This window comes from Athene cunicularia (assembly GCF_003259725.1).
Source record: "Athene cunicularia isolate RWA chromosome 1 unlocalized genomic scaffold, athCun1 chr1_part2, whole genome shotgun sequence".
Taxonomy (NCBI): domain Eukaryota; kingdom Metazoa; phylum Chordata; class Aves; order Strigiformes; family Strigidae; genus Athene; species Athene cunicularia.
Window position 1 is genome coordinate 46,783,291 of NW_020799092.1, and position 15,427 is coordinate 46,798,717.

The following is a 15,427-nucleotide window of genomic DNA, read 5'->3' on the forward strand; positions in this document are numbered from 1 at the left end:
TAACCCCATCCCCTGGCCCCCTGCGCTGCTCAGAGGGGATGGGTAGAGAAATTGGGAGCAAAGCTGAGCCAGGGAAAAAGGGAGGGGTGGGGGGGAGATTGGTTTTTTTTTTTAAGAAGCAGTAATACTTCTCATTGTCCTACTCTGTTAAGTGCTGTTGTTAAAAAAAAAAAAACAGTTTCATTCAAACACTTAATTCCAATGAGTCTGTCTTTTGCCTGTGACTATAATGGGTGAATCATCCCTTTATGTCCTTATCTTGATTCCCGAGCCTTTTGCTTTATTTCTCCTTCCCGTTCCTGAGGGGGAAGGGGTGAGTGAGCAGCTGCAGCTGTGTGGTGCTCAGTTGCCCTCTGGGCTCAAACCAAAACAATGGTGGAGAAGAAGAAAATTGTGGCAATATTCAGTAAGTAATTGATGCTTATCTTCTAACTTCCAGCTGACATATTTCTATACAGTCACCTGTACCCATTTTCTAGCTAATTTCAGTGACACAATGCAGACCCCAATCCTGAAAATGTCCACATTTTACTTCTCATGACTAAGCAATCCTACCGACTTGAAAAGAACTTGGACATAAATCTACTCAATAGGTAACGTTAAATGAAATTATATTTCTTAAGGAACAAGATTTACCTTGCTAGAAACATGTAAAAATTTGAAATGTAAATATTCAAAACTGCTGTTTGCATCAAAGAAGTCTAAGAATATTTTGAAAAAAGTACAAATGGAAAAAAGAAATTGATACTTCAATTTAGAAGAAATATTTGAGTGCTGGACAAGTCGTCCCACTAAAAGGAATAATTATGACCAGACAAAATTAGTCAATGAAAACAGTCTTCTAAACTAAGTAGATTTGGTTTTAGTTCTGAAAGTATTTATACAAAATACAAGAAAGTTAGTTGAATATGGTCAACCTCAGCTTTCATATCCAAAACATGCCTCAAATAGCACAGGTACTAGTTTTGTAATTATGAGGAAAGGAAGGAAAGTTAGATCATTGGTAGTTTATTTCAAAACCTTTTGAAGATTAATGTCCATTATGTGGTAAAGTAGTCTCAGCTCTAGAGTCAGGAAAGACTTATACAGCCCCTTTTTAAAACACAGATAAAGCTGAAAGATTTGCCTCACTGGACATCCGTGTTATCATTGAAAAGCCAATTAGGAACTCACGAGAAACAAACTCACCCACAGTTTGGTCTGCACACTCCTTCCAGAAATTCTGGTTAATATATTCTAAACCAAATTAATACCCTTCCTTCCTGTCCTACACTTTGTTTCTTTAATCACCTCATAGACCTTGACTTATCTTCCACTAATTAGGAGAGCAGTTGCCAGGTTTTCACTTTCAGAGTACGGATAATGCTGGTATCTGTACATGGAACCCAGTTCTGCAGTATGCTGGAACTGCTCCTCCAGAGAAGCTATTTTGACCATAAATTCTATTAATGAGAATCATTTGTTTCCTTAATGTAAACTGTGTGTTCTCCAGAAACTATTCACGCTTGATGATTAAGTTCCATACAACTCTGGTCACAGAGAAACATTCAAGGTCTTGAAGCCTCTTTAATATTTACTGTACTTTGAAACACAATGTTTTTAAAAAAGGGCCATAAACTGGAGTCATGCAGGGTATTTCTAACCCTGACCAGTTTCTCACACCTTCAACTTGAAGCTCCTACAACTTTTACATCTATTCACATGTACCAATCAACGTCCCTTTAGCCAGGAAAGTGTAAAGCAAACAAATATAATACCATTTCTTATGCATGATAATCTCTTTAATATCTACAAAAGACTTTAAAGGAACAAAAACCTAAAGGTAAGCTCTGAAATTCTGAAGTCCATAGAAAGGCACCTGTCTTTTTCAGTTTGTTGGTTCTGGGTTTTTTTTAGTTTGGTTGGTTGGTTGTTTTTTTTTTACATTTGGCTTTTGTGCTTTCACATCACAGGTTAAGAATCTGTGAATACAGGCGAAACATCATTGATATAATAATTAAATAAGAGTTTAAGTGCTATGTCAAAATCTTTTAAAACAATACTATTAAAAGTGTTTTGCTTCAATTGTGTATTATGTGAAACAAACTCACATTGACTTAATGAGAAATTTTACTGTACTTCTAAGTGAATAACTCTCTTCCAAAAATACACTCCTCATGGTTTTATATCAGACACAGTTTATAATTAAAAGATTAGAACAATTTGTTTGGGTTGAAAAGACATTACAAAACAAAGCGCTTAAAATTACTGAACCAAATATTACAGCCAAGTATTTCAGATATTTGAAATCACCTTTCTTGAGTCACGATTCAAACACTGTAATACCTGCCAAGAAGGTCAAAAAAGGCTAACATCCCTCAAATATGTGTGGGTTTTTTGTTTTGTTTTTGTTTTTAAGCAAGGCTGCAGATACAGAAATGGTTAGAGGAGTTGAGTAGGAACAGACATCTTTAAACAAATATATTATGAAGTGAGGTATGGTAGTGTTGAAGTGCTACAGTGAATTTCTGCATATTCAAACTTATTTCAGGTCAGCTACTTTGAAGTTTGAGATCAGCAGACTACTGACTGCTTGCTGAAACTTTTTGTCATATGACTGTTTGTTAGATGTCCAGTGGCCACAGAGAAGATACATTCAATTAAGCAAAACTAACAACATGGTCAGATATGAATAAGCATATCTGGTAATTTAAAAGGCGGAACTGTAAGTAAAAATGCAAGCATACAACTTATAATAAATACATTTTCAAGCATTTAACATTATCAATATTTTAAAAAGAATTTAAATAATAAATGCAACTATTTTATACAGAACTGTACCATTTATTATACACACAAGTATATCAGTTCCCTTTGTTTACAAAGGCTGGTTACAGATATATGGAATGTTACAGTACCATCTTGCATAAAATTTTAGTACAATTTGTACTTCAAAAAAAGGGTGCAAAACACCAGCCTAATAAATCTGACTGAATTGAAATATTTTTAATTACATCATTAACACATACACAACAAGCTGTACATAAGCCCACTTTTCAATCACCACTTCAAGATACTGTAGCAAGTACATTAGATTATAAATGATTCCAACTATTCAGTTAAATTTATTACAGGTTTGCACTGCTACGCACTCTGGAACCTTTGAGATCTAACCTGTATTCATGAATTACTGAGCTCCTGTTAGTACAGTTAAAAGGCAGTCAGCACTGGTTGCCAAAGTACTAGTCACAAGAGATTTCCTCAGAGAAACTTCACCCGGGGAACAAACATTTTTGGATACTTTTTTTCCTTCAAGAATAAAAAAAATGTTTATGGGGTCAAGACTCTCCATTCTGTACCTTGGATGCTGGTGGATGCATGAAGTCCTTAAAGGGAACCAGTGCCTCTTTCAGAGCAGAGCACACTTCCGAGGATGAGCAGGTGATACATTCTACTAAAGTCGGGTACAAGGCAATAACTTGTGCCCATGTGTTAGCATCAACTGCAATGAAGAAAAAAAACAGACTGCATCACTTACTGTCCAAATTCTTACAACAGGTTTTATCAGTACCTGTATAAATAAGGGCACATTCAGGTACCTAAATATAGGTACTTAGTGCTATATAGACACTATGACATTTGTATAGGGCTCTCAGACATGATGTAGGATTTTCTTTTGCAACAGCAGCTGGAAGCCAGATGGGATATAATAAAATTGTGATACACACCTGTGTTTCTACATATGAGTCATTCTGTTTTCTGGATGAAGAACTGACAAATTGAAGATAATACTTTTATGAAATCTGTAATACGCATACATTTTCTGTCTGCTTTTCTCAGCTATTGACAGAACATTTAATTGGATGCACATTTCACTTTTGGAAACTTGAGGCCTTGTATTAATTTCAAATCATTCCAGATTACAAGAGCTATAGAAAGCAGAGGGAGAAACACTGGACCAAGACAGAAAAATATCCATGGTAAAGTTTGTTAGTCCAACAAGGGAAATTAAACATTGTAGCATTAATTTTATTTATTATGTCACTTCTCTGCTTAGCTTTGTTTAAGCTCAGTTTTCAATAAACAGCAAAACCGTGATTTCAGATGACATTGTTTTCTTAAAGAAATAAAATTATTAAAAGCTAGACGAAGTAGGAGTAAAGTGGGACTAATTTGTCCTGTGGTTGTCTTCAAAAGAAAATATGCAAGAGGTTTGGCAACCACTGCCACATATGGACCAGGTGAAAAATTTCTCTCATTGCAGGAAGAGGGATGTGGGAAACAGTCCAGCTGAATTGGCTGTTGTACCCCTCTAAGAGAGAGGCCCACCAAAATAGCACTTCAGTTGCCTTCAGGGTTTGCCAAAAGTCTTTATGTATCCTGGCATAGTTCTGCCCTAGCAGCCTCCTGCCATCAGCCTTGGAAACCACATTATCATAAATCTGGCTGCTCAGTGATGCTGCAAGTGAGGTGCTGCCTCTTTCATGAAACCTTTCTGGAAAGGCTGGTTTGTTTGTTTTGAGGATTGGAAAGGCTTTTTCTGTTCCTCATAATATCAAAAAGCAGGGAGGTAGAGGGAAGTGTTGTATATGCAATTCTGTCAGAGTTGCAGAGTCCAATACAGCTGATTCAACTAAGACTTGTGACTAAGTTTTCTGGTGGGAATTCTCTATGCATAGAATAGGTGCAGTTTACTGGAAGAACAGGACACATGATTATAAATGAAGTTAAGGTCTTCCATTTAATTCAGGCCCCCAGATACACCTGTCAACCCTTTACATCAATGAACTAAGACATCTTTCTCGGGACAGGAAGTACTAGAGCAGAAAGATAAGGAAAGCAAGACCCCTGCCCATGCGTTTCACTTGTACACCCCTTTAATTGCAGAGTGCACCTATGTGAATGTTGATACATAGCAACCTATAAAGGTATCACAAGAATAAAAAAGGATGTAGACAGGAGCACATATATTTAAGAATTCTATTAACATTTTACGGAAGTTTTTGGGGTTTTTTAGAAGACACCAAGCTCTATCAATAAAAGACACCGTAAATTGAAGCTTTCTATTTTATTAAATATATCTTAGGACCTTATACTTTTAGGTATACTGGAAAAACTTTGTGGGGTTTCTTTCAGTCTACCTGCCACCTGCATATACACAGAATTATACAAAATACCAAAATCTTACACATTACACTTCTTTCAAATCTGTGTGAAAATTACTACAGGAAAGGATAAATATATCTTTGTGGCAGATAAAATGTTACCTTGTTTAGAACCATGTTGTTTAACAATAACTTACCATTTTCCGGTTGAGTTTTTTTAAGTGAATCTATGAGAGTACTGACAGCTTTTAAAACAAATATGATTTCTGTTACTTGTTGCCTACAAAGAGAAAAATGCAAACAGTCAACTCCTCATTTCTGTCTCAGGAATATAAGTTTTCTATGAAACTTACACAACATTTAAAAAACATGTAATGGAAACAGAGCAATGAAGTGTACCAAAAAAAAAGATATATAGAGATTAAGGCTGTAATTTGTCTTTAACTTCCCCACCATCGTTGCTGTTGTCTCTCAGCTAGGATAGCTTTAAATTTGATACTGGAAGCAGTACGGCACACACATCTCAATCTGAAAATACTCATGTACATGATTAACTGTAACATGAAAATAATCCAACTTCATCATTCATCATCAAAACCTTCAAAAGTTAAGTGATATTTAAGTAAGTTCCCATTTTAAATAATTTCCTGGTACTTCAGTCAATTTTTCTGTTTCAAGAACAATTACTTGAGTGATGCTTCACAATGTGACTGTTTGGATATTTTATCTTATTTTTCAGGAGACTGCATTTCTCAATTTAGACTGGAAGTAAGGGGAAATCAGAACTATGTTATAGGTATGAGAAATATTGTCGCACTAACAGAAAATGTTAGATACTAAGTTACATTCCTATTGCCTACGTAACAGCACTGAATACAATCATTATTATTTAAAGCTTTTTCAACAAAAAAATGGTATCAACATTTTCTTTGAAATGTCCTCCCTACAAACATTTCTGTGGCTTTAAAATTCACCCACCCCCACCCCCAGTATTTTAAATGATTGAGTGATATTTTGAATGCAACCTTCTTCTCATGAAGTACTGGTAATACCTTTCACTTCCTAAAGACAACATACATACCGTGGAAGAGGACATTTGCCACTTAACCTCTCATCTTCTATGTAGCGATGCAATACATCCTGTGACCTTTTCAGGAGCACAGAAAGTGCCATTCTAGAGATGTAGCCTTCCTGAGGAGTTGTGACTTTATTACTGAATGAAAACTGGAGCAGCGTTTCAAAACACACCTTAGAAAACTCCTCTCTCATTCGAATATCTATTTCAGCTTCTGTGAAAGTAAAATGTCATATTTAATTGTGCAGTGTGCATGCCAATACACTAAATGTTGCATTTCAATCAGTTTACTGTATTTTGCAATAAGATTATTCCTCCCCTAGTATTTAAAAATATTAAGTGATAAGAACAAATATTAAAAATACATTCTAAGGTGACTGTGCAACAATCACAATAGTTTCAAAAATAAAAGATAACATACATAACATTGCCACCTATCTGACATTGCTTTAATAATAAAATAGATTAAATCAATTTAAAAAAACCCAAACAGCAACCCCAGTTCTATATCATGAGTACTAATATTTGGTACTATACAATCCAAATATTTCTCTGAATTGCTTATGTCCATTTCAAAAAACTGTGAATGTTTATTCTTAACCAGAAAAGCCATCTCTTAACCAGATAATGTATCTGGTTAGGTACGCCATATAGTTACACTAAGGTCATTTAGCTTTTAAGAACAGGATATTATGTCTGTCTCACAATTGTCTGAAATTATTGTTAGAACGATTTCAGCTGGCACAATGCAAAACAAACTAGGTAGAAAGTATAAATATAAAGTAACACAAATACAATATTATATATGATACTGACCAAGATGGAAATGATTTTTAAAAAAATTGCAAGGAATGCTCAGCAACTTCCATGAAATAAAATCTAGTTTATAAAAACAAGTTGGATATCAAACAGTCTATACTGAATACATGCCATGGAACTTCAAGTCTTTATCGCAATAAGTAGTCTCAACATTTTTATTACTTTCTAGTATATTTAAATGCTGTATCTTTTGTCATTCAGGTACGATACCTGTAAAGGAGGATGACTGAGAATGTATTGAGCCTTTATTGAGCATAGTCATTATCTGACCAACAAACTCCTTAGGAATAAAATTAGCATATGGTAGTATCTCCGTGCTGATAAGCTGTACCACCTAAAATAAATTAAATATACTTATATTGGTTTTCTGTAATTCTAGAATGAAGAAGACGGAAACATTAAACGAGAGACATGCCTAATGAAACTTCACAGTATCTTCCAATGTTAAGCTTTTAAAATTTGCAGATATGTCCAAAAATTGTGGTCTTGCATGTAACAACTTGAAATAATAAACTTTTCCCCCCCACACACTTGTCAGTTTCTGAAGCAGTTATCGCTCAGTTTTCCACTGGCATTCTTCAAACTGAATTTATGGTTTGAAAAGAGAAGATCTAACATCAGGAATCTCCCTCTCCCTCCACCCAATTCAATATTCTCACTATGACATTGACACATATATCCCATGTTTACAATGTGACATCAGCAAAGCAGAACAAGTGAGTTAATTACCTAAATGAGCTTAAGGCAATGCACATTAACTGAAGTGATTTCTATCCTTGGTCTTGATGCTCCTGTTCAGGAACAAAGTGAGTTCACCTCTTTTCACAGGCGATCAAACCCACAGATGCTGTCATGTCTTCTCTGCAACTCCTCTTCCTTTGTACCCCTAATCCCTAGTTTGCTGCACCTCTTTGTCCTGGAGTGAAAGGGGACCAGTCCCTGTTCATCCCAAGTACCATCATCTCTTAATTTGCTTCAGCCTTATCCAACCATACATGATCTCTTTTACAATTACAGCGGTCTCTGTACTGCACAAACAAGACATCATTTCTTCATTTATGCACAAGCTTTTCAGTACTGAGAACATATCTGGAGGGCAACAATGTCATTGCTGACTGAATCCCCTCCCCTCAACACAGAAAGCATTCACTTCAGGTTTAATTGTCAACTTCCTCCATGGTTTACAATTACCTGTGTAATTGCTTGGCAGCAACATGATAAGTAAGATTCAGGTAATGGATTAGAGGCAGAAACATATTCTGGTTTATCGACTTCACGCTGTTTTGAACTTGAGTGGACAAGAAGTAGTTTTTGGCATGCTGCTTCCTACTTTTTGCTTAACTCTGAAGTAGCCAAATTCTGAGCCTATGAATTTCCTGTCTTGTTTTTCAAAAGGAGAACAGTATCACAGAAAAAACATTAAATGGGTAACTTCTCAAAAAATTATTTCAGAACCAAATGCAATCTCTGAATGTCACTATCAGTTACATTCAACAGTGTATTTGTTACAGTCTCCTTACCTCAACATCAATACTCTCATTCTTCTGAAATTCTTGAATTGAGAGATTATCAGGAGGTGTACTAAAAATAAACATACTATGTTATACTTTTAAATTCACAACATGTGTAAGGAGATAAGTATGAGAAAATGCATTACATCTGAAGTTATTACTTGCACCAAGTCTGTACTATTATATGGTAATGATTAACATTTTAGAATAAAATCTTATGACTAATGATGATAAAAATGATTCAAAGGAAAAAAGTAGTAAAACACTAAAATTGAAGATTTACAACTGATGGACCTGATTAAGGACTTGCATCACTAACACCATTTTTTGTATGCATCTCGAAGTAATCTTTCTTGTCTTATATGTGCAAAAGTCACAATATCTGTTTAGACAAGTCTGTGAAGGTATCATCAGGGGATCACAGTTTATTACATTTTTTCCTCTCACTATGCAAGATAAGAGACTTAATTTTCAGCAGTACATCCGTAAAAAATCCTAATTTTTATTTTAGATTTCCCTCTGCATTAATGAAACACACTCTTCATTAATGGGACATTACTTTGTCTTGTTCCTTGATAACTGAATTGATATATCTGTTCTTATTCTTAATTAATTTTATGGAGACCAATCCATTTTACAAACAAAAATTTTGAAGAGATTCACACCTTTCTACAGTTTGTTCTTCCCTGTATATCAAAATTTATTTACAGATGAACTGTCCATAAGTGATTGAACCTTGAAAATTACCCAACACTTTACAAGATCCTACCTTACCTGCTTGTAAATTTGGAAATCTTTTATCTTTTCATTGGAAATTTTATGCCAGTCATTGGTTATGCTGTTTTCTCTGGTGAAGTTTTATCTCATTTATTGAGTCCTTCCTTGTACTTAGTGGTCTACCTGTTCAATGAGTTCAAATCCCTTTCCTCTGCTGGATTATGCTCCTGCTGAGTTATTGGGCCAAGTTCCTCAGCAGGACAGAAAGAGCAAAGGCCTCCTACTTAGACAGCAATCAACTACTTCAGCTGATGTGCCTACATCACTGTTTTAGTCTGGATCAGACAAGGGCTTTTCAAGTTAAACTTTTAGACATCCCTGTTTATAAACCTTGGTTCATGTCTGGTCTTACACGTGCATAGCACTGGCTTAATTTTCAATGAAACTAAGCCAAAAAATGTACTCCAAGCTCTCACAGATGCTTGCATGACAGGAAGCCAGACTAGAACTACTCTGAAATAAAACACCTAAAGTGAGCACTCTGTGAATCAAAGAAGGTAGTTCACACAACATATAAATGCTGAAATACCTTGCTTATAATCCCATAATCATAGGATTGTGTGCTAAGATCTACACAGATTCAACACACAGTTAGTGAAATTATTAGAAGTAAAATCAATTATGAGCCAATGACAACCTGTGGTACAAGAACTTTCCGACCTATGTAAATGGGAAGGCTGAAGGAGCGTATCATGAAAATATCACTCTGTGGTCACCTTGCACTCTTTTTAGGCATCCTTTCTTAAAATAATGATAATATCTTCAAGCTGAGGAACAGTTTGGAAATTTGACAATTTGAAAGGAATGGTTAGAAATACTGGAATTAAGATTGCCTGTGGTACTTCAACTTGCTGCTATTGTGTATACTTGTGTGTTACGATGCATCCTAAATTAGATAATACTTTTTTTTTTTTTCCTCCAGAAAAACCATCTGAGTAAGTACACAGGATGGTCACTACTGAGAAGGAAGGAAAACGATAGGGTCAACCTGCCACAACATTCCCTGCCTAATTTATGGCAGAATAGGCAGATGCAAGGAAAACAGAGCTCTGGACTGAACAAAGAACCAAGTTCTGTAAGCAGAGGAATCAGTGCAGTATTGTAGTGACAAGCAGACTGGCATCCTTTGGCTAATTTCCAAACTCCCTCCCCAGCCCCCAGCTTTTCCGCACCTCACATTCCTCCGCAGGAAACAAGAGACAAGGTGGGTAGTTCAGAACATGCTCACTGGCAAGGCAGCTGCTAAATGTACAACTGGACCTGTGCCAGCCTTGTCCTCATAAGGGTACTAATCTGGGCCTGTCTTCTCCATTCCATTGCCAATTTTAATGAAGATTTAAGAACTCTGGAGGCTTCTAAATCTCATTCAAATCTGGTTAGTTTAACTAACAGGTATTTTGTTCTTTCCCAGTGCTCCTATATGATGTTGATCTAATCAAGTAAGATTTTTCCAAGACAGGCTTTTTTCCCCCCATCTTCTGGGTGCTTAGCATGAGAGACCTGAAGTTCAGTCTGCACACCTACAGCTAATTTTCAGTTTTGACAATTATGACAGTATGTACTAATGTTCCTGCTTGAAAAATAAATCTATCTCCCTTCCGTAAAGGGAATTTATGTAGGTAACTTCACCACTGTCTGTGAAACACTCAAGTGTTACATGTATGACTAGAAAAAAACCCAAAAAAGAAAATATTAAATACTGTATTTATTATTGGTTTCTGTCTTAGGCAGTCAGGAGTTTTAGAGTTATATGTTGAAAACAAAGAATAAAATAAAATACTGAGTAGCTGTTCAGTCAGTACCTTCTGTAATATATAAAGTTAACTATTCAAAACCTTCAAATTTGCCTACAAATTCAGGTCATGTTGAAATACATGGAAAGCTTTCATTCTGACACTTCCTAATTTGACTGATTGACTTTCTGAGCTGAAGTTTATTTTAAAGAAGTATTAAGACCTTTCTGTCCAGTCATCCATATCTCATTTTTCATATATGCTACAGTTACGCTACACACTTGTTCAAGTAGCAAATTACTCCAAGTAAATAGGTTTTTGTAAGGTGTTTATATGAAACATCTATCTAGGGGCCCAGAACTTTGCTGGTCTGATGCAATACAGCAAAAACTGTACCAGAAGGGTCAAGAGCAGAGGAAGATAAGAGGCAGTGCAATGCAGACTGTTGCTATGTAAAGGTTTTCCTAGGTACAGAGCTCCCAGATGCTGCCCACTGTCTAGGGAGGGCTTTAGAGCCTAACAACAAAGAGCTAACAGCCACCCAGAGTCCTGCTGTGCACAGCAGCACTCTGCTCTGAACCATCTTTTTTGAGAGTATTGATTTAATTCCCTCATGTGAGCACAGACTTCTGCTCTGGTAAATTATATATATACACATTTGTTGAGTTTTATTTTATATAATAGCTTGACATGCTTCCATGAAAGTCTCTGAGAAAGAAGAATGATATAAAATAATAAACAGACCAGCCTCTTACTAGAAGACAGTTGTGTAAATTAATTTACAAGAAATGTATTAATTTTTAAATGTCATTTTGATTTATAATAAAAATCAAGATTATTGAGCCTCCTCAGCTGTAGCTTGCTTTTAAAAAGAAACAAAAAACAAACCAAAACTTACTGCTTGGAAGTTGTTAATTCTCTATGACAGTAACATTTTCCATTTTCATTTACCTGGGCTCTTTTGGCTATATTTGAAATTTCTTGATGTACAAAACTGTGGAGACCATTTCTGCTGTGCTTTGTACTTTTTAAACATCAATGAGTATCTCCTCTCTTTCAGCCTGTAGCTGGCCTGAAATCTGTTCCTGTCTAAAAGCTAGAGACAAGACCATGCAGGGGAGGTTCACTATGTTAAACAGAGATTTACAGAGCTTTAATTGAAGGGTTCTAACTACAGTGACCTCTTGCCTAACCAAAGCCAACTCAGTTTCACTGGTAGAAGCAATATTACACTATCTACACATGTGATTTCTAGGACCACAGTGATTAGAAGAATTGTGAGTTAGACTAGAAAAATTATTAAAATGTTGATTACAAATTTAGATCATCAGTGAAAGAGGAAAAAGTTTTATCTTTCTACTCTATCCTCAGTCAGGTAGAGACTTGGAGAATGTGCATACAAAAATGAGACAATATGCACTGGGATATTTTAAAGAACAAAGCTGAAGGGAAAAACTAGCCAAATATGTTATGCAGTGTTGCTAGAAGGGCTGACTGCAATAAGACGTTAGCAAGTTTTACACAGATGCGGATGTTTCAAATTTAGAATGACCCCAGCAGTGCTAAGTCAGCTTTGAAGAATAATGGCTTGAAGAGAAGGTAAAAAATGAAGATATTTACCTAGCTTTGCATGAAGCTAGGATAGATAATAGCATGGAACATGTAGTTTAAATAGTGGAAAGTGTGGAGTATGAAAAGGTATACAGGAGTGAAGGAAGAAAAGTAAGTTTCTTTGTGATAAGGCGTTTCAGTTTCCTTTAAACAGAGCTTCAGAAAAATTACAGAATGCAGGCATAAGAAAGTAAATTTTCAGTTCTAACCATATTCAGATCTAACTGAATATATCTAACTGTATTCCTGTCACATGGAGTGATGTGTTGGATAACAATAAAAAGCCAGTTAATGCAGTAGTGGTGTTACTCTGTCTCACCAACAGCCCCTTGTGGTATCTCTGAATTGCATTTTCCAAATTCTTTGTGCTCCAGAACTTTTCAATCCATGCTGATCTTCAGCAGTGCAGCCAGATCTGTACACTTCTGCACCTGACTTAATAAACCCCCTGTCCTGCACTGCATATTTGCAAGTTGAAAAGCCACCAGGGATAACTGAGTCACAGTAAGACACAGTTATGGTTAGCCAGATCACTAAAACCAAGTTAAGTTTACAGTCACTAATCTAACTAAGAGCAGAGGGTCTTAGTCTTCTCATCTGTGTCTTGGTTAATTGATTTTGGCAATACAGACAAAAATCCAAGTACTACCAAAAGTTTGAAAAAACACAACTCATTGTTAATATAAATAGATCAGGGAACACACGAAAAACAGTTTTTATACTACCTATACTACCTAGCTACCCTAAAATAAAGAACCAACACGGACAGTTGGAAAGGAAAATAAATTCCCTTTGCCTTCTCCTATAATCTGAAGGTTGACATGCACCTCAATTCAGCCATACATTTTAGCTGTTACTTTCAAAACAGTGAAGATATTCTCCCAAATCACTATGGAATATGACACCACTACAATTAACATGTATTTTCTATAAGAACTATCACAAAGAAAAAAAATATTGAAAGAACACAGTAAATTTTAAAATTCTGAATTCTATTTACACTTTGAAATGGAACAACTACAAATGTAAGAGACTGACTATACTGCAATTACAATCCACTAAAAGACACAATTTAGAAAATTTTAACACAAAAGGGACAGGTTGTCCCATTTGCCAAGGCTAGTTTCACAGTATCTTGCACAGAAGTGCAGGACTTAACCAAAGGAAATCAGAAGAGAATTACCTCAACGTGGAGAACTTCCATAGCTATCTCTAGGGCCCTCCTTGTATCACAGCGAGAGAGGCACGCTTCAGGAGCATTGTGAGGAGGAGGAGGAAGAGGATGAAGAAAAGGAGAAATGACTGCTATTACTCATAGTCCTGACTACTGGCATGAGGCAGATGTATTCCTTCTTAGCTTTAACTTTTATTAGGACCACAAGACTCAGACTGATAGAGGGAACAGAAAGGTTATCTACCCTAAAGCTACTAAGCACTGTTTAGAAGAACCATGCACATGGGAAGACAAACTGCTATTTAAAAAAAGATAGACATTAGGGGGGCAAAAAACCCCCCAACCATAACCAGACGCTCAATAGCCATACAATGTACAACTATATAAGCAAAAATCATTCACTCATAACAAGCCTGGAAGAGTAATGATAATGGCCATTTATTACAAGAACAGGACAAATTATCCTGCTGTAGCCATTATGTTCTATAAACCACCAGCCTACTTTTAATATTTTAAATTATTTTGAACCTAAAAGCTTCTAAGTGAGAGAACATCTTTCATTCTGATGAAAATGCTGATTCCTAAAACACATTTTGTTTGTAAAATTATAGAATACACTCTGGTCTCTAAAGAGGCAAAACCAGACTTAAGCAAAGACATACAAGTTTTAGGGCGTCATAAATAAATCACAGAAGTACTATTTTTCCTCTACCTCCAGACAATATTCACCCATGTATGACAGCTGGCAAAAGCTATTAGAATTAACGCCAACAGTGATTGTTTCTAGCAAGCAACATGTTAAGATGGGATTTCTATGGTTGGAACAACTTTCAAGAAAAGTATAAATCACTCACTGTAAATTAAGAAAAACGAACAACATATTTGGTCAAAAAGGTCATGCCGATGATAGTGGATTATCTTGAATTACATTGAAAATCTGTGATAATCTTACTTCCCTGGCTTTATGAACGATTAATACCCAAAAACTGCAGGAGTGCCAGTCTGGGTCAGCTAAAAACATGCAAAATGGGTATGTTTCATCTGTTTTACAGATATTTAGGAATAATTAATTTACAGCAAGTAGTAGTACATATTCCCAGAGTAACTGGGAATATATTGTGAATATACATTCTCCTACAATAACCTGAAAAACCTTAATTTTGATTTTGTAAACCCAGCAATGATATTGATTATAGGATGTTAGCTGATCTGCACTGCCTGTCTCGGAATGGAAGCAGGACTACTAACCACAGCTGAAAACAAATCTAAACAAGATACTGCAAAGACTATTTCAAATTAAAGAAACTGTGAAGCATAAAAACACAAACTTGGATGATTAAAGTGTCTTTTATGATGTCGTGATGAGCTTTTTTTTATTTTAAGGTCCTCCTATTTAACAGTATTTGTTTGAAGTACATGCAAAAGAAAGGTTTTTTCATTCAGTTGTCATGTAACCCTATTGATGAAATTCCAAAACCATTCATTATTACAAATGTTTTCATGAATGGATGTGTGTCTAAAATTAAGTTCCGTTGGTATTTAGTTTTTGTCTGTTTTGGGCAAGCTGCTATTTATTCATCATTAGTAAATACAGCTGTGTTTGGTTGCTGATTTTTGTGTGTTTGAAAACTATACACACACAA

General features: G+C 35.6%; 1 protein-coding gene across 8 annotated transcripts in view; it reads right to left on the reverse strand.

The window, feature by feature from the left end:
* Positions 1-1,908: 1,908 nt before the first annotated feature.
* MON2 (MON2 homolog, regulator of endosome-to-Golgi trafficking) overlaps positions 1,909-15,427 on the reverse strand; it is a 56,421-nt gene continuing 42,902 nt past the window's right edge. For 7 of the 8 annotated variants that reach the window (XM_026866521.1, XM_026866513.1, XM_026866505.1 and 4 more), the window contains 5 exons: positions 8,499-8,559; positions 7,189-7,312; positions 6,166-6,373; positions 5,282-5,364; positions 1,909-3,481 (listed from right to left, as the gene is read on the reverse strand). In XM_026866521.1, coding sequence (XP_026722322.1) covers positions 3,318-3,481; positions 5,282-5,364; positions 6,166-6,373; positions 7,189-7,312; positions 8,499-8,559 — 640 coding nt within the window. In that variant the 3' untranslated portion in view covers positions 1,909-3,317. Of the gene's footprint in view, positions 3,482-5,281; positions 5,365-6,165; positions 6,374-7,188; positions 7,313-8,498; positions 8,560-13,674; positions 13,859-15,427 lie in introns of those variants that run through there. The other variant, XM_026866531.1, reaches the window with a different exon arrangement.